The sequence below is a fragment of the Aethina tumida genome, chromosome 1 (assembly GCF_024364675.1).
Source record: "Aethina tumida isolate Nest 87 chromosome 1, icAetTumi1.1, whole genome shotgun sequence".
Classification (NCBI taxonomy): Eukaryota; Metazoa; Arthropoda; class Insecta; order Coleoptera; family Nitidulidae; genus Aethina; species Aethina tumida.
Genome location: NC_065435.1, coordinates 39,754,948 through 39,778,533, shown reverse-complemented (window position 1 = coordinate 39,778,533; position 23,586 = coordinate 39,754,948). Strand labels below are relative to the sequence as shown.

The 23,586-nt window shown below is 27.7% G+C and overlaps 1 protein-coding gene across 3 annotated transcripts; it reads right to left on the bottom strand.

Moving 5' to 3' along the window:
- Positions 1–453: 453 nt before the first annotated feature.
- Positions 454–23,579, bottom strand: LOC109609527 (oxidative stress-induced growth inhibitor 1). 3 transcript variants are annotated; one of them, XM_020026193.2, is made up of 6 exons: positions 23,453–23,579; positions 6,970–7,035; positions 5,712–5,986; positions 2,663–3,426; positions 1,468–1,777; positions 454–1,409 (listed from the first exon to the last, which is right to left on the bottom strand). In XM_020026193.2, the coding sequence occupies exons 2-6, from the start codon at positions 7,019–7,021 to the stop codon at positions 1,008–1,010; spliced, it is 1,803 nt and encodes a 600-aa protein (XP_019881752.1). In that variant the 5' UTR covers positions 7,022–7,035; positions 23,453–23,579; the 3' UTR covers positions 454–1,007. The 3 variants fall into 3 exon arrangements, with proteins under 3 accessions (XP_019881752.1, XP_019881750.1, XP_049817815.1); XM_020026191.2 differs by lacking the exon at positions 23,453–23,579 and adding an exon at positions 21,377–21,547; XM_049961858.1 differs by lacking the exon at positions 23,453–23,579 and adding an exon at positions 10,099–10,132.
- Positions 23,580–23,586: the final 7 nt, after the last annotated feature.

The window sequence follows — 23,586 nt, the reverse complement described above, 5'->3', positions numbered from 1 at the left end:
GTTTTTACAGCAGTGATGTCATTTCGAATTTTATATATACTTTATAGTTTGCCACATCAATTCTATGAAGGAAGAGTCGTGGTAAAGTGACACATCATCAAGTTTATTAATATACATATTGTAATCTTGGTTATATAAATAAATTATTTATAATTAGTATGATAAAATAATATATTAATTAAATCGTTAATATTGCATTAAAACATTAAACTGTTTAGGCAACCCATATTACACGGGTGTAATCCTTTACACATATAACAAACCTTTTTCAGTTTGAAACTGAAATTATATTATACATATTTTATGTTTGTTTAAAGTTTTTAAACGAATGTTGATGTTAAATTTCTTCTTATACACTATATATATAGTATAGTATTTACTTTTTACCAGTAATTCTTCTTAAAATACTATTTAACTAATAATTTATGTTGGGTAGTAATTAAAAATCAGCAATAAAATAAAGACTTTTATTAAAAACGAATAACAAGAGATCTTCAAATAATCATGATCATCAAAAAACAATATAAAACACCCGTAAGTGACAAACAGTGCTATAAATTTCAATAAAAACTTATTTTGCACAATAACACACATTTTTTTAGTTGCACCATAAGCACCTAATAATTTGCAAGATAGAACATCTATAACTCCATAGTACGTATATGTAAAGAATACTTGTAATAAAATAATTGCACATTTTAAATACTATAAAATATATCAAATTCTAGACGTAAATGAATTTTATATTTATTTATTTATAAGAGAATGTCTAGTATTTTAAGTATTAATATCACTTATGTATATCTGGTATTTAACATACTATCAAAAATAAGAAAAATAGCCCTCTCGAGCAGTCTATTCAAGTTTAAATATATATATATAAGTTGTAATGCACTTCAGATTTCTTTAAGTCTAAATAATCTCAACAATAAATTTAACAAAGTATTTACAATATTTGAGTCTATTTTTTCAAATGATTGATAGTTTACAATATATTATAAATCATCTCAGGACAAATACTTATTTTGTCTGTACAGTTCCGAAACGACGGCCAGAGCACCGCCCGGTATGAACCTGACGAAATTGTCGCCGGCCAAGGGGCCCAAAGCGAACAGATTCTTGAATCCGTTCACCTTGTGCGTCGTCTTGTTTATGTCTATGGTGTTGATCTTACAATCGACCGGGATTTCCTTGTTCACGCCCACGTGCTTGTGCTCCGGCAGAAACGACAGATCCGGTCTCGCTCCTATGAGGACGGCGGCGAAAGACACTTGCAAATGCTCCCTTTTGCCGTCCTTCGAGGTCAACGTGACCGTGCGCGTCGATTCGTCGAGACCCGTCAAATTGTACTCTGGATAGGCCGTGTACAGGGGGTACGTGGAGCCTCCGTCCTTCATCATTTGTCGAACCTAACGGGAAAACGTGGATTAATTGCTGATGTTTTGCTAGTTTTTCGTATTAATTTACCTTGTGGTATTCGGGGTACAAGTTTTCGGGCAGTTGCTTGTTCAAATCCGACGATTTGCTCCTGAACACGTGGATGACCGGGACGTTTCTGGCTCGTATGGCGATCACTGCGTCGGCCGCACTTAGTCCGGCGCCGACTATCACCACCGGTGGCACCGGCTCCTTGGACTTTGCGCTCACCAAGTTCTCCAGCTCGTCTTCGAGGGTCCTGAGGTCGTGGACCAGCCACTCAGGATCCGTGTCGCCCTCGGAGATCTCCAGTTTGTTTGGCAAGTCGCTACTTCCATTTGCCAGCACCAAGTATTTGCAACTGGAACAAATTAGAACATTATAACATAAAAAGCCATTGTTTAGAATACTTATGTTAAATTTATTGAACTTTTTTAGTTTATTTTTAATAAAACTTGTACCATAAGATTTTATTCAGTTTCTATTCTTTGAAAGGAAGATTGATGATAAAGTGTATCCATAATGAAAGTTAGTTGAGGTAAAGGAAAGAATTATACGGGGTTTAAGTAAAAACAATGGGTTTAATTGTGAAAGAGTAACCAACTACTACGATTCCTCAAAATTAGAGACAGAATCGACAGAATGGAATATCTTAAAATTATCAGCAAACTATTTGTTGAAAGTTATGGAGTGGTTAATCCTATTAACGCTTTCGAGAAATCTATATAAATAACGTCGACTTGACCAGTTTTATCCATTTTACTCGACACGTACTCAATAAATATTGTTAAGCTAGTTGTGGAACGCCGTAGAATGAATTCCTTCTGCATGGGAAACAGATAACATTCCCCATAATGATACAATGATATATGAACTGGTATTTCAAATATTTTCAAGACACTGGATATAATGAAAATTGGTCTGTATTTTTGAATGTTATCTCAATTTCCTGATTTCAGAAGAGGTTAAATTCTAGTAATCATTCTTACTTTAGGAAAGACTTTAATATCGAATTAATGGTATTGTACCAGCTTTTATAATGTTGTCATCAGTAAACTCCGACTGATTGATGTGTGGTAAACGAGAGGAAGATGGCTTATCAAAGTTTTTAAAATAATTTGCAAATACATCTACAATATTCTCAGGGGAGTTAAGTATTGACATGACAGGATGATAAATGTCTTATGGGGTTCTGAAGTGATTGATTTTGTTACTACCCCATGCCATCATTACCAAGTATCATTACCTGTAGGTGACTCTTTTGCCAGTTTTGCTCTCCTCCGTGTTGACCAGCCACGAGTCCTCCGTTTTGGTGACGCTGTAGGATGTCATTAAAGGCACTTTCGGCTTCGAAAAGTCCAAACTGTACGAATTCCTCAAAGTATTGTACTTAAAGGTGTCGGTAAACGATCTACTGCATACATTATCACAACTCGAATTCGTATCACAGCACAGGCTCACGGACCTGGTCTTGTCCCGTCTGCAATGTCCATTTACGGGCATGGCATCGCTGCTGTCGATCTCTCGCACCTTCCCGTACGGCGAATGTTCCTTGTCTGTGTTCAAAGGCCTCTTGCAACATCGATTCTTTTTCCTGTGGGCTTTGGAGAGAAGGCAGTTGAGGGCGTTGGAAATGAAACACGTCGTCCGTTCTTCGGGTATGTCGGCGTCCAGGCACACCGACAGTCTTTCGTTCCTTTCGTCCTTCAGTCTTGTGCTCCTGATGCTCTTCTCGCTCACGCACCGTTCGAGGCTCGCGCTGCCCGTTTGCGCCACGTTCGTCACTTCGACGTAGTTCTTGAAGTGTTTGCTGAGGTTGTGGTATTGCACATAGGATTCATAGTATTTGGCCACGTTGAGGGCGTAGGCACGTTTCTCGCACGAGTCTCGACAGTTGAACGGCAAGCCGGGAAGGGCCATCCAGCTGCCCAGCGACAGCGTCAGGATGTACGGGTCCATTTTGTGCCAGGTACCCCCCGGAGGACCTTTACCCAATACTATGTGGTCAATCTGAAATGATAGGTAGGTTAGTTTCGGGCCGGTGTTTTCTCGCGTAACATTCTTGCGGGCCGTCCAAACAAACAAGAATGTTACGTGATGTTTACAAAATTTGGTACATTGATCAAAGGTCTATTTTAAAACGGCACTAGTAAACATTTATTTCTGCAATTATGTCTAAAAATACTACTACAATGTTAAAAGCTATCGATGGTAGTAAACAATTATAATGCTGCTTTGATTATTAAATAAACGGAATTAGTTTTGTTTACGGATGGAAAACTACCGATTATCAATTAACACTAGAGCCAGGAAACAATTTAATTTTATCGTTTGTTGTTGCAGAACAAGAAAGAGGTTTTTATGCAACCTGGGCAATGACTTCCCGCGAGATGTTTGGCACGCAACACGATTCCAGATATTCGAAAATAAAAATGGACTGGAGACACGAATACTGGAACTTTGTAAACAATTTTTATGCACTCCAAAAACGATTCGTACGCTCTTCACGAGGATGTATTTTTATTTAGATAAATTTCCCCGTGATCATTATTAATTTTTTAACCCAGTACAATCCAATAAAATTGTTAATTTTTGATTTAATACATTTTAAGATTTTAGATTATTTTCAATTTTTTATAGATGTATAGATATTATTAATATTGGAAGGAACTGACTTAAAATATTATTAAACATGTTTCTGTTCTTAAATACATTTTTTTTTTACTTTCAATCAACAATTTTATTAATTTTTTTTATTAAAAGATTAATAAATTTTATCCCATTACTTATTAGTAAATATTTAACTTTGTCATTTATAGAATTTAAGAAGTTTTTTAATCTCTTATAATTTTGTTTTAATTTGTTCTAAAAAACACTTTTAACAATTAAAAATATTTTAATAAAAAATTTGTTTTATTGATTATAAGTAAAACCATCTAAACTAAATTTGTTTAAAATTTATTGTACAAACTGGAAAATTTATTATTCTAACATAAACATAAATGTATTTATAATTTTATCACTTATTCATTAATAAACATTTAACTCAGTCATTCATAGTATTTATTAAGAAGTCTTTTAACTATGTTGAAACTCATCTTAATCTCTTAGTTAATTAATGTTTCTTATAATTTTGAATTAATTTGTTCTTTAAAAAAGTGTCGATTAATTTGTATGTGTATTTTGACTGTGGTGAAATTCACCTAAATGTTACTTATAATTTTGTATTAGTTTGTTCTTAAAAAAGTGACAAAATTTTTATATGTGTAATTTTTTTAAATTATTTTTTATTAAAGTTTATTATAAACATATTATTTTATTCTATATATATTTTTTTCAATTAATACTTATTTATTTTTTGAAAATTTAGAAAAACAATCATAATTAAAACCAATTAAAATAAATAATACGATTAAAAATTTTTGTACATGGAAAATTTATTATTCCTACATAAACATGAATGTATTTAAATATTTATCACTTTATTTATTAATAAACATTTAACTTAGTCATTCATAGAATTAAAGAAATTTTTTTAATCTCTTATAATTTTGTTTTAATTTTTTCAAAAAAAACACTTTTTTAACAATTAAAAAAATATTTCTTTAATAAATTATTTTCAGATATATTTTTGGTAATTTGGCATTTTAAATGCGAATAAATTAAAATTTTTTAAATAAATTTACTTGTAATTGTCTATAATTAATTTAAAAATTAAAAAAAAAATATTTTACTCTATGGGGATAGACTTGTGAAGAATAAATCCCCAATTTGAAGAGAATTTTTAGTTTAATTTTTTTTCAGTTAACACTTATTATATATTTTTTGAAAATTTAGGAAACCAATTTGTTTTTATTGGTTATAATTAAAACCAATTAAATTTTTGTACATGGAAAATTTATTATTTCTACATAAACATGAATGTATATATAAATTTTATCACATTATTTATTAACAAACATTTAGCTTAGTCATTCACAGAATTTAAGAAGTTTCTTTAATCTCTTATAATTTTGTTTTAATTTGTTCTAAAAAAAAACACTTTTTTAACAATTAAAAAAAATATTTAATAGTAAAATTTCTGCAACAAATTATTTTCAGATAAATTTTTGATAAAAATTTTTTAATGACCATTTTAAATGCGAATAAATTAAAAAATTTTAAACAAATTTACTTGTAACTATCTAAAATTAATTTTATTACTCTATGGGGATAGACTTGTAGAGAATAATTCTCCAATTTGACGAGAATTTTTAGTTAATTTATGTACACGTACGTCAGTAATTTGATCCTACCTTGTTTCCTGCCTTTTTAAATTCAATCAAAGGTTCCATCTCAAGTCCCATATCTGCACAAGGTCTGAGCAAAGCGTCCATGAGTACCGATATATAATTCGTCGATCTGCCTTCTAAACCGTCGGCCAATTGTTCCAAATCCTGTTCGACTAAACATTCACCAATTAGGGGCTTCAATCTGGCGGATAGCATTTCATCCGGGTGATAGTTTGATCTGATAAAGGGCAAGTTGCCCGATAGCATGTACGACAAGGCAATTCCGCTTGGTCCATTGCCTAAAATTAAACGTAATTCACATTACACATTAAATTCCTGATTGCGCATTATCGAAATACGTTTGACAACAACATAAATAATAAGAAAAAAACGACGACAAGCAAAAATGTGTTGACCGACGCGTAATATTTACATTCGGGTTCATGCCTCCGCATTTACAAACACCCAAATATGCCAAAGTCCACGCACGATCGGTCGCGAGAATTTTTTTGCACGGAGACGCGGCTTTTCCCGTTGCATTTTGGCACCGTTCCCGGTCCGTATTCCTAGACCGCCAAGGCCGCGTCCGCACGACAAAAAAATCATTTTCGACTCATACTTTTATCTCTCGATTTTTGGAGCGGGCCCACGTGCTGCGAAACATGTCAAATGCGACGGAATCTTCGATGCGTCGTAAACAAAAATCGATAATTGGTTGTCTCTTCGACGGTCGCGTAAATAGATCGGGTGTAGGTGGGTTTCTGTAGTAGTAAACATATTTACCAGGAGCTGTCCTTCGAAATTTGGATCAAGTGTGGAGGTTTTCCGAAAAATTTCCCGACAAACATTTATCTTGAAATGTTTGACTTGTCTTGGCTATATTTAGAAGCATTGATATGATTATTGGGTAACAGTTTTATAGCACACATAATAATGCATCATCAGAGTGACCTGTCCATTATCTAATATGTTTTATGAGAAGCAACGTATATTAGAAATCAATTCCGTTGTATTACGCATCCGGCTAATGTAGTGTTTGTATCATATTATCAACTTGGCAACAAACCTTTTAAAACAAAGTAAAATCGATGAATTGAATATTTTAAAACCAATTGACTAAACCTATTATTTTCATTAATCGAAATTTGACAAGATTTCTTCTTCAAACCAGTTTGTATCACAAAATGTTATCTCACTGTTGGTGACAAAGACATTTTTTCTGCAATGAGATAACTCCTATTTTGTGACGATAATGCTATTTCTTACAAGTTTTGTTACGTACCTATAATCACCACTTCCTTGTGGATGACGTCAGAAGGTATTCCGCACTTCATTGTTATTTTGATATCTGAAAATAATAAAAATATTGATAATCGTTTCCAGGAAAAACATTTTGTCTCTGTGATTATTAAAAACAATAACACGAATACATTAACCTGAGCAGGACAATATAACATATTATAATCATATTTTCTTTTATATTTGTCCTGAGCAAATATTTAGTCATTTTTTTACATCCTATAATCAAAAATAATTTAAATTAATTATAAAAATTAAGTAAAATTCAATGCAATGTAAAAAAAACTATAAAATATATAATCAAATAAACAACTTATACAATATTAGTAAAATAAAATTTATTTCACACAGATTTTTTAGTATCTTCTAATAATAAATAATTTAAATTAATCGTAGAAGGACAATATATAATAATAATATTATTTTATTTTGTTTTTGTCCTGTGTAAATATTTACTCATTTTGTTAACATCCTATAATCAAGAATAAGTAAAATGCAATAAAAAATAAAAAAAAAAACATAAAATATACAATCAAATCAACAATTAATACAATATTAGTAAAATAAAATTTATTTCACACAGATTTTTTAATATCTTCTAATCATTAAAAATGAAAAGATTTTTGCCTCATTAAATATTTATTAACAATCTTAAAATATTGATAATTCGCTAATTAAACTGTAATATAATAAAAAACAAAATGAAAATTATAGTAAAAAATCAACAGTTAAAACATGTGTCTTTTTAATAAAAATTTAGTAAGATTTATATCATTATATATATATATGATTACTTAACATTATATAATTAATAAATATATATTAAATAGACAACTTTGTCTTTAATAAAAACATATTAAAGTAAGATTTATTTTATTTAGATATTTATAAGAAATATTAAACATTGAAATGTTAATTTTTGCTTTATTAAATAGTTATTAAAAATCTTAAAATACTGATTAAATTAAGCAGTTTCCTAAGTAAACTATTATAAAATAAAAATTGATAAATGCTTTAAAATGTGCAAATAAATCAATGGTTAATCATTTTTACAATAACAATTTATTTAAATTAGGTTTCCATTATATATAATCATAAATATTTTTGTTATTTTAAGTATTTTATGAAAAATATTAAATTTTAATAAAAATTAAGGTTTATGTTACACAAACTATTTACAATCATCAACATTTTAAAATGTTAAAAATATTATAAAAAGTTTTTGCCTGTTTAAATTTAATTAAAATTATAAAATTAATAATTAGAACATTAAGAATGCTAATTATTGATTTTAATCATACAAACAAATTCTACCTATAATTATAAATAATTTTGATAAGGGCAAAAAATAAATACAAACTCATTTCTATGATGTTTTTTGTTCCATTAAATTATAATAATTAAGTAAAATGCAATAAAAGTAAAAAAACTATTAAATAAACAATCAAATCAACAATTTATATAATGTTAGTAAAATAAAATTTATTTCACACATATTTTTTAATATCTCCTAATCACAAATAACTTAAATTAATCATAAAAAATATTAAAAATGAAAAGATAGTTTTTGCCTCATTAAATATTAACAATCTTAAAATATTGATAATTCGCTAATTAAACTGTAATATAATAAAATAATAAAAAAATGAAAATTATGGTAAAAAATCAACAGTTAAAACATGTATGGCCTTTAATAAAAATTTAATAAAGTGATTTATTTAACAATACATAATCCATAAATATATTATTTTATTAGAATTATTAGAAACGAACAGATAATTTTTGTCTTTAATAAAAATATATATTAAAGTAAGATTTATTTTATTTAGATATTTATAAGAAATATTAAACATCGAAATGTAATTTTTCCCTTATTAAATAGTTATTAAAAATCTTAAAATAATGATAATTTTACTAAGTAAACTATCAAAAAATAAAAAATTGACAAATGCTTTAAAATATTCAAATAAATCAAAGGTTAAATCATTTTTGTGTCTTTAAAAACAGTTTATTTAAATAAGGTTTTCGTTATACATAATCATAAATATTTTTGTTATTTTAAGTATTTTATTAAAAATATTAAATTGATAATTTTAAGTAAATTATGATAAAATAAACGTTATAAAATATGGTAACAAATCATTTTTATAGTTTTAATAAAAATTAAATAAAGTAAGGTTTATGTTACACAAACTATTTATAATAATAAATATTTTAAACTGTTAAAAATATTATAAAAAGAAAAGTTACTTTCTGCATCTTTAAATTTAATTAAAATTATAAAATCAATAATTGGAACATTAAGAATGCTAATTATGAAATTAAAAAACAAATTGTACCTATAATTATAAATAATTTTGATAAGGACTAAAAATAAATACAAACTCATCATAGAGATCTATGATGTTTTTTGTTCCATTAAATATTTAATGAGAAATGATAAAAGTTTTATCATAAAATGCTGTTATTAATATCATTTTATGGGCAATAAGTAAAATATCTAAATTATGCAAAAATTTCCAACAAATAGACGTTAATGTTTATTAAAAAATGTAAAATTCGTTCAAAGGATTAATATTAATGAACAAAAAATATTATGAACGATTTTCCAGTATAATTAAATCTAATTAAACTGAAATTAAACACAAAATTAAAAAACGAATATAAACTTGCAAAGAGGCAATATAAATTTTTTAATTATAAATAATTCTAATTGCAGAATTTATGGAGCGCAAAATGTATATTTTTTGTACTATTAAATATTTGATGAGAAATATTAAAAACTCTGATAATAATATCATTTTATCGGCACTAACTAAAATGTGATGAAAATTTCTAACAAATTAGCAATAACATTAATTATATATCTAATGTAAAAAGTAAACATTTAAAGTGAAAGTTCAAGTGAGTAATAATATAAAATAAAAAAATTCCGGGATATTTTTATACGTTTTTTAGTGTTTTATTTTTTACTACCACATTATTTTTAAACTAAACTTTATATATTTTAAAACTAAACAATTATGAAAAATTTCAATAAAACCAAAAAATGTAGTCTTTGTCCTCTTAAATTAAAACCAATGAATTAAATGTGTAAAAATGTTTTGAGTACCTCCGAGTATAAATCTGAGGGAAACACCGGTTGATTCACCGTCTAAATCACGACTAGCCACTCGAGTTCGCCGGTCGCGGCTTATCACCGCGGCCGGTTTCAAGAACGGGGGTCTCCCGTTTCGATAACCCGACGTGAAAATAGTATTGCGACGGCGACGTCCAAAATTGACCTAGACTTTTAACTAATTATCGGCGAATAGATTCGCACATACCCGATCGAAAGGGGTTATCGGGCGGTTAAGGGGGGGGGTGCCGGCGGTGGCCGTGTGTGCGACGCCCCGACGCCCCGAAACGGCTACGTGCATTGTGCGGCGGCACCGTCACGTTCGGCGGCTTAAAGGCGTGTCGATTGAGCCGAATTGAGCGCGAGTGCACACGCAAATTGTCACTCTCTCTCTCTCTCTCTCTCTCCGTAATTGTTTGAGACAATCCAATTAAAAATGCAATCACACTGTCGGGCCCCGAAGGTCGGAAAATTTAAATTGTCCCGATCAAATTGTGGCCGCAGTCGCTGGACGATGGGAAACGGGGGACATATAAACGCAGTTTTTGGGCCCCTCTTACGTTTCGTTTGCCGAGTTGTTTATGCGAATTTCGTACGCAAGTGTACTTTTCCATGTTTTAAAATCGAAACGATTGATAGCGGTTTATAAATCAACAAGATTGGGAAGGACATCCATGTCGGATGTGACCTAGAAGTGGATAGATTTGCCTTCATAATACTAGTTTTTTTTTTTTTTTGTTCAGTTGCGAATAAATTATCTCGATCTCAATTAATCAATTCTCCCAGCCTATTGAACTCGATAAAGTCGGACTTGTTAATTGAATGGGGTATTTAATAATTATGGACATTTCAAAGGTTAAAATTGAAAGAGTTATTGAATATTGTTTTGTAATTTTAGATTTTTTTTCTCAACACTAAACTGTTATCGGAAATTGACTGATTATTCAGCAGAAGTGATTCATGTATTATAAAAATGGTTTTTTCATTTATTTATTGAAGATAGGTTTAATCTCGCAGAGGAAAATTAGCACCGTTGCTATCGTTATGAATTGTATCACTTTTAGTACCAGGCATTGTTCTATGATTGCATTAAAAATTAACATAACCGTAACAATTAACAAAAAATATTTTTCATATATAATGTTTTATATTTTTTGAAACATCTTCTAAGAAAAATATTGAAATGGAATTAGTAGCTTGCTTTTCAAATCTGATATATTAAGTAAGATTGCAGCAAACGCTCGTTAAAAGTTTTCAGTCGAAAATTAAATTATCTACAAATACGATTTTACTTTAATATTTCTAATAAAAAGTTATAAGCCGGTTAAAAATTAGTATTACAAAGAAAATATAGAATAGAATGTGGAATATTGAATGTGAAATAAAGAATATAGAATGTGAGATAATGGATATGAAATATTTAATATGGAATTAAGAATGCGAAATATAGATTGTGAAATATAAAATGTGGAATACTGAATACATGTGGAATAATATTGCATGTATAATAATGAATGTGGGATATTGAATGTGAAACAATGAATGTGAGATCTAGAATATGGAATTAAGAATGTGCAATACTGAATGTGGAATAAAGAATATGGAATTAAGAATGTTGAACATAGAATGTGAAATATAAAATGTGGAACATTGAATGTGAAACAATGAACGTGGAATATAGAATGTGAAATTAAGATGTGGAATATTGAATGTGGAATTAAGAATGTATAATATTGAATGTGGGATATTAAATACGGAATAAAGAATATGGAATTAAGAATGTGGAACATAGAATGTGAAATTAATATGTGGAATATTGAATGTAGAATAAAGAATATGGAATTACGAATGTGGAATTAAGAATGTGAATATGGAATATTGAATGTGAAACAATGTATGTTAAATATAGAATGTGGAATTAAGAATGTGCAATACAGAATATGTAATATTGAATGTGCAATATTAAATGTGGAATAAAGAATATGGAATTAAGAATGTGGAACATTGAATGTAAAACATAGAATGTGGTATATAGAATGTGAAATAAACAATATGGAATTAAGAATGTGGAACATAGAATGTGAAATATAAAATGTGGAATATTGAATGTGAAACATAGAATGTGGCATATAGAATGTGAAATATTGAATATGGAATATTGAATGTGAAATAATGAATGTGGAATATAGAAAGTGAGATTAAGATGTGGAATATAGAATATGGAATTAAGAATGTGAAGAATAAAATGTGGAATAAAGAATAAGGAATTACGAATATGGAATTAAGAATGTGGAACATAGAATATGAAATATAAAATGTGGAATAGAGAATATAGAATACAGAGAACAGAATATTAAATTAGAAATAAAAAAAAATGGAAATTGCACTGTAATTGTTATCTACATTTATATAAAATATTTTATTAATTTTTTTAATATGGATTATTCTTGATTTTGATAAAGTAATCATTAAAAAAAAAGATGTCGAGAAAGCTATTCTATTTTTTGCCTGTTTCCTGTTAAAAAATCAATGAAAATCGAATTAGAAAAATGTTGCATTCTTCATTTTTGTAAAATTTTACTATTTATTTTTATTTTTATTTTTATAACATTTTTTTTACCATTAATTGAAAAGTTATTTACAAAAGTTGCAGATAATTTTATTATGTTATATTCTGTAGAAAATAAAATTATCTCCAACTTTTATAAATAAGTGATAAAAAAAGTTATAAGCATAAACAACTTTATAATTAGTAGTGGAAGTTCTTTGCACGAATTTTTGATTAGTAACATGGGAAAGTTTACACATTATGTATTTTCTCTCAAAAAACTACTTTTAATTGCATTAATTTCATGTATATTTTCATTTTCTGATAAAAATTATTTTAAAAAGTTTATTTTTTTAATTGTCTTGGGTGTTAAGCAATATTTTTATTATTAAATATATGATAACCTCTGTAGAATTGGGAAAGAAACTTATAAAATTAATAAAAAAAGATTATTATTAGCTGTGTCTTCCAATTTCTAATTTATGCTTATTATATTATTAATATAAAAAAGTGACAAATAACAAGTTTAATGTATTTGTGTTGTTAATTATTCAATTTTAATTAAAGGTAAGAGAATTTATTGGAATTTAATATGAATGTAAATAAGATAAGTAAAATCGATTATAAAATAAAACTATTATCATTTATTTATATGCAGTAATTTAATTTATGTTATTACAATTATGGTAATTTTAATGCTCTTCAAAGAGTTGGATAACTTTACCATGCATTAATTTATTAAAACATTTTTTTAATAGAATAACTAAATTTGTTAAAATGGTGATATGATTCTAAAAAATATCCAATTCCAGGAATTGTAGACAATTCTAATATCCAGCAAACATGTCTAATTATTAGAGAAACTTCTGAAAAGTTTCTGAATTTTTGGAATTAAACCATTTTTAAGTGTTAGGGTTAAAATTAATAGGAAAAATTATGCTATTTATAATATATATATAATTAATATATATTTATAATTATATAAAAAATTCATACAATTATTATTATTATTATTATATACTCGAAATTATCACAAATTCAAAAAGAAGAATTATTTTGGATTTAATTGATTTTCTTAGTATTTAAACCAATTTGTAGTATCAACAATCATGGTAATCCATAATCTGTAGAGTATTTTACAACAAACATTATAGTTTATGTAAATTTATAATCTAACAAAAGTTGTTGCTATCGAAAGTATATATAGATTATTACATCTCAGAGAATAATGTGTTTCCTACTGGATATTTACTTAGCTTTTTTATCTACATAAAATACTGTAAATATTATGTTTTATTATTTTTAGGAATATATGTATTAAACACTTAAAAATATCCTTGAAAGGCCAAATTCGTCGGAAATTTCATCTCTTTTATCTTATTTACATACATCACTGCTCCTATGTGTGACCGAAAAACCTTCATTCACGTCCATCCGCGTCGTTTCTATGAACTTGCAAAAGTTGTAGCCGATCAGTAAGTTTAAGGTCGTCTAAAATTAACGAGAGGCGCGTTTCAAACAAAATACACACCGAACAAATTCCCAGAGCGAAATTTGCCCACATTTCATCGCGATGCACAACGTCCCGAAACCGTTTTACGAAAATAGTCGGTCCCCGATTGCGTAATCCGTATACATCGCATGCATCTAATTAAAATTGATATCCTCGTAAAAAAACACATTGTATAATGGATCGGATGATTTAGCAGAAAAATTGTCCTCGCCTGGCGAGGCGGCGTATTGTTGTTAATCGGGTAACGTTGCGTCAGGTTTAGCAATTTCTGCGGCGACGAGTTCAACGCTTTTTTCTGGCACGGTATCCGGCGGCCTGCTGAAACTGGTTATGCGAAAAGTTTATGCGCTACATCTCGTTCTGAAAAAATGGCACCGCGTGGGGTTCACCCGTACCCGCCGCCGTGCACGAGTGTGTGCCGTTCGATTCGATTATTTGCGTTTTTATTTATTTATTTTTTTTTTTTTTGTTCTTGATTATTTTTCCATGGCAATTCGCGTGCTGTTTCGCAACGGCCGAACACTCAGCCGGTCGATCGTTAATGGATTGGTAGGTAATGCGAATATTATTTATTTAGTTTTTTTTTTTTTTTTGTTTTTGTTTGCGGCACAATTCGCTGGAGCGAAACATTGGCTCGGATGTAATTTGTAATTTAATTGCGAAACGTCGACATCTCGTACGTATACCAGCGGGCATTATTAAAAATGGGACATTAATTGGACACAATACCCGATGATAATTTTCGTTCGCATGTTGCATGTCGATCGTTCAGGCATGCAACGTTTTAATTGATGTAATTGTGAACCGCGGAAAATTGGTAGGAACGTTCGGTTTACAATCGTTATCTTATCAACGTGAAAGTGATGTTGCGACGTCATGTAAATAATGTAATGAGTCGGCGAATTTGCAAAAAATTGTTTTTATTGCTAATTATTGATTTGGGAACGTTTGCATTAGCATACAAGAAGTAAAATCAATTGTTTTCACTATGTATACTGAGAAAAGTGTGTAGATTTTTTGAAGTGAAAACTTCTTTAGCCCTTATGGGTTGGCGTCACCGACATACTCATGACTGGCGCACGCGCAGTGTGTTGTGCGCCTTAGACACTTTTTTCGCGTCACCGACATGTTTACACCAGTATTTCTGTAGCTATACAGCTGACATATAGTGCTGTGTATATCTTATTAAGTGAAATTGAATAGATTTAGTGAAAAATTCAATGTTTATATACTGTGCATTGTTGAAATAGTGTTTTTGTTTGATTATTATTTGAATGACCATGTCCAATGATCGAAAACTCAGTACTACAAAATATAAAACGACAATCGATGCCGTTTTTACGTGATACTTAGATAAATTTGAATCAAACATTTTCATTTCTTACTTTAGTTACCATAAGCCTCTTGTATCATTTTTAGAACAAAATGAAGTAATTGAAAGTACAAAAGTCTAAGTATTGTTGAAATGAATGATGGCAATGATGCAAACAATTAAAATAATATTAAAAATCAAGTACATTGAAATTTAAGTAAATACAAATACTATCCATAAATAATATGATTGTATATTAATTGTTATTTCAATTGAATTGTATTTATATTTTGTCATGATCTTGTACAGTCCGTAATATATTTGAATAATAAAAAATCACATAAACATGCATATAATTGTTGCTCGGAGTGTCAATAGATGTGAAAACCAGATTGATGTTGATAATTATAATTCAAACATTATGAAATTTCAAATTTTAATACTAAAACTTCTAAGTTATACTTCTATCGGCAGTCTCTATAACTGTCAATTTTAATTTTTTTGTACTTATAATCGGTTTCTCGTATACCAATCGAAAACCGTTTGGTCCGACTGAATTTTGAGAGAGACATCATGTAGGACAGAGACAGTAAAAGTCTGCAAATTTACTTCGTAGTGGAAATCTTTTACTGTCTCTGTCATTCATGATGTCTCTCCTAAAATTCAGTAGGATCGAAAGCTTTCCAATCGGTATACTCAATAATAACCTAATCTAATATGACTTCTTTCCTGTAATCTTGATGCCTAAGTTTTGGTGAAAATTTTCACTTAATTACATTAATTACAATTTTTACATAATTATCAATTCCGTAGTTTCTAATAAACACGAACTACAGTCTTAAATGACAACGAGGATTTTGGGCCATTTTCAGTTAATTTCTGTACAAATTCTTCATCTTTCTGTTTCTGTTAAGGTCTTTAGAAAATCTTTTAGAACTCGACAATATAGGGGGCTCCTTTAAGAACATTTTGATCCCATACACATATATCTAATATCAGACATTCAATAACCATTTCATTTAACCGAAAATGTGTATTATAGTGCTTTTCATAGATTTTGTCCCTGAATTGAACTGAAATTAAATCAAATAAAACATTATTAATCGTATTCATTATTTATTCTGAGAAAAGTATATGTAGTCTTCTTTGTATTTATAATAAAATTCTCGTGTAACTGTCGAGCAATAACCATCTAGCATATGCCTTCTTTCCCATGTCAATTAAATTTTGAGACAGTACAAAAAATATATATATATATATATATATATATATATATATATATATATATTATAATAATTCTGAAAGTAATACATTTTTAACAATTTTTACATAATTTTCAACTCCCTTGACTCTGAGAAAACCACGAACAAGCTTTAAATGACTTTAATGTAATTATTGATTTGAGAACGTTGCATTAGTATACAGATTTTGAGGAATTCAAATTTTTTAAGATGAAATTTACTGTAGAATTTGAAAATTTTAATGATTTTTTGAAGTTTGGCCCAATTTCCTGAAATATCCACAAAAGAGTCATATATATGTAAAATTGGATTTTCATGAAAACTTGCTCTATTTAATTATGAATCAAATAAAACAATTGCGTATTCTTTTTACTGCACTTTAGCAGCTCCAATTTTTATTTTAAATTATTATATAAGAAGTAATAGCAATTGTGTTCACTCCTAGTATGCCTTTTATTCTGTAATCTTGATACCTAAATTTTGATGAAAATATTCACTTAGTTCATCTTTATTAAATTTTTAACAATTTTTACATGATTATCAATTCCCTTGATTCTGAGAAAACCATGAACAACAGCCTTTAAATGATCGTCTTTCATTATTTTTATTTAATTTCTGCATAATTTTTTTTATCCTTCGGATTTGTGGGTTTTCAATATTTCAGTACACCTAAAGTATTTTTTATTAGGACGAAATTTATATATATTTTTAATTCAATTTACTTCGATAAAGATAATGGATTAAGAACATCCATGAGCTTATTTCAAACTCAAACATTTACTGGTCAAATAGTATTTTGACCTTGCTGAATCAAATGGTAGTCTTAATGACAAAGAAAGAAGGAGAATTTGGTAAATCTGCCTTGCAAACCACTAATTATAGCATGAAAATGTAAAAAATAAGGACAATTTGATATGAATAAAAAGTTATTATTTGATTTGTTTTAGTTACTGCATAAAACAACAAAAAATAGTATAAGACTGTTTTAATAAAATGACCGTATTTATCCTATGTGACGGACTGGATTAATGTCTATTGGCTCATATGGAAAATGAAACGAATAAATTACTTTTTTTATGGAGCCATATAATAGATTAAAATGGTTCTTTACAATTAAAAATGTAAAGTACAGTAACATAAAAATATCGTTTCTACAGACACAAATTATGTGCAACTTAACACTCCAATATTCAGATATATCACTTGACGATATTTATATTATTTAGCATAATTTTGAATTTATGTAAAATTGTTGACGGAAAAATTTATTTTCCATGATGTTTTTGCATGTGTTATTAATATTAAAAAAATTATATGTATACTTAAATAATATCGTTTATTACACATTTTATTATTAATATTGTCTATTATTAGGTACAATCTAATATCAATTAATTTTTTTCATTCTAATTTTTATGGAATTCTATCTAAATTATTCAGATATTCAATAGACATATGAATATTTGATTGAAACTGATAACTTACTCAAGTAACCTTGACCTGTACAAGGATTATTGTTAACTGAATACATTTTACAACAATTTACAATCTTGGTTTCTTTTAATACAATACTAGTATTAGCAATCAATTAAGCAAACGTCAATAGTGGTCATTGATAGATTTTAATTAAATACAGGAAAACGTGATTATTCAACAAATTAAAATTTTAATGTAATAAAATTGATACCAATATTTATGACACGATTTGCCAGGATATTAAGTAATAAAACAATTTTGCACATAAACAAATTTAATAACAATAAAATCACTATCAAACTCATTATACAGGTACGATTAAGTATTATGTTATCTACACTTTAATAAATTATAAATAAATAGAAATTAAAGTGCTTAAAAGGTTAAGTTTAATAACAGAATCGAACAGTTTGTAAATTAATTGTTATTTCTCCCACGACGCAATAAAAAATTAAAGTTTATCATTTCTATAGATTATAACTCTAATTATAGAATATAAAACAATTCATTATGTCCCGTGTATTTATGCCATACTATTAGCATACCTGAGATAAGATACTGATTAAAAAAAATTATTAATTAGAAATATTTTTATGCATATATAATATTTGACTTGTGTAGATAAATTTCGTCGAAAATTATTCCTTAATGACACAGCCAATTTGAATGTAATCCGTTTTGCGTATGTTCGCCTTATTTGTTGTTGCTTTTTGCTTGGTAAATATTAATTTAATAGTTTTTCGGACAACCCGATTAAAAATCATGTTAAAACATTTCGTTAACATAAATTACCATATAAAAAAAGGAAATTCATTAATATTTATCAAATTCTTCGAACGTTCGTCAGTGGTAACAAAAAACTTGTACATTTTATTAGTGCAAAAATATTAACATTCCTATTAAAATACCACAATTATATTGTAATAATTGTGGTATCCTAAAATTGGACTATTGAATTTTTTTAATATGACTAATTCTGTTATCTATTTCGAAAGACGTAAAAAAACTTGTCAATTACGTGATGTCTGCATTTCGACTGATAAAATCTTGCACTTCAAACTATTAATAAAAATAAATCACATATTTTCGCACTGTCACATTTCATAGTACTCACACGTTTATTTTTGATGGGGATTTATACGAAACAATAGTTTGTAATTGTTTATATAAACTTAAATTACCTTTTATGTTTATTTTTGATCTTGACTATTTTTACTTAAAATTATTATTGTAGATTATTATTGTTCAATTTTTTTACACAGTGATCACGACCTTCAAAGATAAATTATTTCTTGCTAATGGGATTTTAAGAGTATGTAATTAATGACATGATTCATAAAGGAAATTCAAAACTACAACTCTGTGATATAAAAAATTGGTTTATTACAGTAATTTTAACCTTAACGAGTTGGTCGATGTGTTGAAATGTTGGAGGTAAGAAGACGTACAAAGTTGTTTTTCCCCGAATTGTTTACGTAACTGAATCAATCGTTAAATGGCGAAAGAATTCGCATTGTTCAAATAAGAATTTTTAAGTGGTTTTATAACAATACTACATATTTAAATAAACAATATATTCTATAAAAGCAGATAATAAAGATAAATATTTAAAGAAATATTAAATAAAACAAATTGTGTAATATGGTATTTACAATAATTATTAAAAATTATTTGGTTTAATGATTGTAAATAAAGAAAATTTTAGTTTGGGATAAATATTTTTACTTTGATCGTTCCTTAAACAAAAGAATATTCTTGAATTATTTAATCTTTTAATTGCTTTTGTAGACAATAATAAACAGACAATAATGTTAATGTTAAATGAATAAAATACTTAAACATATATTAGATAACAAAATAAATAAATTGTGTAAAGTTGCCTCAGATTATGCAAAATTTTAATCAAAAATATTAGTTATATCAATTTTTCAATTAAAAATTGATATAGACTGAAAACTGAAAAATATTTTTACGTTGCAATTTTCAATAATAAAAAATGCTCTTTAATTTTGTAATTTTAATTAAATTTTGTAAAATTATTTAGTTTAATGATTGTAAATAAAGAAAATTTTAGTTTGAGATAAATATTTTTACATTGATCGTTCCGTAAATAAAAGAATATTTTTGAATTATTTGATCTTTTAATTGCTTTTGTAGACAATAATAAACAGACAAATAAAGTTAATATTAAAAAAAAATGGATAAAGTACTTAAACATATATTAAATAACAAAATAAATAAATTGTGTAAAGTTGCTTCAGATTTTGCAAAATTTTAATTAAAAATACTTATACCAATTTTTTAATTAAAAATTGATACAGACTGGAAACTGAAAAATATATTTACGTTGCAATTTTCAATAATAAAAAATGTTCTTTACTTCTGCAATTTTAATTAAATTTTGTGTTTACATTCATAAAAATTGCCAAACAAAATAAACAGTTACTTTATAGTAAAATTTAATATCAAAAGAGATTTTTTATTTAAAAATTAATACATATTGAAAATTATTCAATAGAAATCTGTAACAGTTTAAATTAACTAATTAATAAGTATGTAGATAATTATAAAAATAAGCAAATAGTTAATTTAAAAATCTATTAAATAACGAAATAAATAAGTTGTGTGCAAATAATTTAATATCAAATTACATATTACTAATTTCGTGAAAAATTGAACAATTTTCACCTAAAAATAGTCGGATTCATTTTGTAAAATTCGTGCAAATAATCTTTTTCAGGATTTTGAGGTCAAGGAATCTAGTTTCCGTGTGTTCCACATAAGAAGTTCCACACAATACAGAAATTTCGATGTGAAATATTGATTTAATTGAAAACGGACTAACATCTTGCACCTTATCCAAATTTAATAATCCCTTATCTATCTCAATACCAATATTAATTATTACACCTTCCAATAATAAACATAAACATCATCATTCTTAATTAGATTCGATAAGGATTCGTGGTGACACATTTATATTTAAATTGAATTATTCACTGACCACTAACGGGCAACATGATCCTACCCGAAAATAGTAAAATTAATTAATAATAAAAAAATATATGTAAACAATAAACTCAATCAATTTATCCTGACCTACCCCATGTCGTGACAACGTAACACCCGTGTATTATCGGGGAGCCAAATCGGCTGAAGGGATGAAAAAGTCACACACTTACTTGTCCGCTTTCGCCGGCCTGAAATTCCTTGACTGAAATCGACCGTCCCGGTCCTCCCAATTGGTACCAAGTCCAACCGGTACTGGTACTTGTTCGATAGTTTCTCGTGTCAACCGCGCCGGGACGCCGTCAATAACGTATTTGATCCTGTCAACTCCTTCAACGTTTACAACAAACTCTCACGCTTTTCGCTACGCTACTACATTTACTAGACATTCAAGTTTAATACTAGCGCTTATTGGACGCGGCGTTGTCGATTTGGAGGCCGGTGTGAAATGGCAGGGAAATAATTCAAGCCGGTGATTATTTCCAATTGGATTGTGAGCTCGGCGACAACTTATACGTTGGATATTTGCTTCTTCGACGACGCCAATTTGTATCTTTATTTTTGAAACGACTAAAATTTCGTGGGCACTTTGTATTTTAATTTATTAAATGGCCCACAACAATTGACGAAGGCAAAAACCGTAAGAAAAAACATAAAATTGATTTAAGAATGCTTAAACAAACACTCAAGTCAAAAGGAGCACATTTGAAATGAGTCCAATTAGTAACTGAGGTGCCCTTTTGATATAAATAAACGGTTGATTACGCAAAATTGTAATTTAATATTTTCAGAAATGCGCTGGAGATTTTCAGGATGAAAATATGACAACGCAGGGTATTCCCACAATGGATTTTTGCGCGCGCATCGATTCACCATGTGAATCTTTACTACACATGAATTGCATGAATATGACCTATGTTTATGTTGGTGTCATAAACAATTATTACTCAGTTACGTAATGTTACATCAATGTAATATTTTTTATATTAATATTTTCGACGATAAAGATAAAATGTGTCACGAAAATGGTAAATTTATTGTGTTAATGTTTAATAATTACTTAATTTTAAATTTTAAAATTTTATATTTTTCGTAAATAAATATTTGATTTGTGGGTTACCAAATTTGTGTGTGATGGGTGTGTTTAACTGATAAAAATGGAGCTCACAATACAGATAGAGGATTCTCCAGAAAACGTCATAATATTTACACTTTAATATATTTATTTATCCAAAAAAAAATAACCAAATATGGTATGATTAAATATTGGGATTTAATAGACAATTATTGAACAACAATAAGCACAATTATATTAATAAAACACTAATTTTTATTTAATGAAAATTAAATTAAATTAATTAATGATTATTATATATTTAATCTTTGCCGAAACCGAAGATTAATTTTCCGGAAGATGTTAATTAAAATACAGGAAATATATACCTGAAATGACGCTACAAAAAATACAAAACTTAACATTTCAATCTCAGAATAATTAAGGAAATATGACATCCTGCTGCAGTATAATGTTTTGCAAAAGTTTCCATAAAAATGAATTTAATATTTCTATAGTTAATTCAAGACATGATAAATTGCTTATCGAATTATGTCACTATTAGTAAAAATTATCTTGTGAAAATCTATACAATCATTTATTCTAAAATTTTATCAGATTTTGGTTTTAATAGTTTTTCATTGAGGTTTTTATTCATTTTGTAATAACTACAACGCTAAAATTTTCAGATGTTATTAAAAATATATTACGTTAAAAATAGCAGCTTAATTGTATTTGAAATTTAATATATTTTTTATTTTTTCGTATATTGAAATATTATTTGCTATATTTGTATATTTGATAAAAACTATTGATTCACTAAACAATAGAAAATTATTAAACAATAGTTTATAGAATTTATAGAATAATTATATATTTTTATATCGTATTTATCTAGAATATACATCGATTTAGTTTTAAATATTCATCGAAATCAAAAATTTATTTATATTTCTAGAATAACGTGATAAAGTCCAGAAATATATGTCTAAAATGACGTTTGAAAACTAAACATTTCAAAGTAATGTAATAAATATAATTAAGGAAACGTTGCATCCCGTTATTACATTTCGTAAGTTTTAAATTAATTCACAATCCTTAAAAGCAAAGAAGGCTAATTCAAATAATTGTACACTTTAAGTCTAATGTCATGTCAAAAATGTTTGAACCCAAATATCACAAATTTAACACTTACCAAATTGATGCAATGACGGTTGTCTACTTTACAATCTTCTTAAGTCTTTAATGGGTTTGATGCATTTTTTTTATTTATATTTTTCTTAATTTTGTAACATTTACGACGTCAAAATTTGATTGAGAAACATGTTG

What these genes read in the sequence shown, in the direction of transcription:
- LOC109609527 (XM_020026193.2), bottom strand. Translation starts at nt 7,021, where the DNA reads ATGAAGTGCGGAATACCTTCTGACGTCATCCACAAGGAAGTGGTGATT. An exon ending in TTAAAAAGGCAGGAAACAAG is followed by an intron (nt 3,427 to 5,711) that starts GTAGGATCAAAT and finishes CTATCATTTCAG; the next exon opens with ATTGACCACATAGTATTGGG. An exon ending in GGCAAAAGAGTCACCTACAG is followed by an intron (nt 1,778 to 2,662) that starts GTAATGATACTT and finishes AATTTGTTCCAG; the next exon opens with TTGCAAATACTTGGTGCTGG.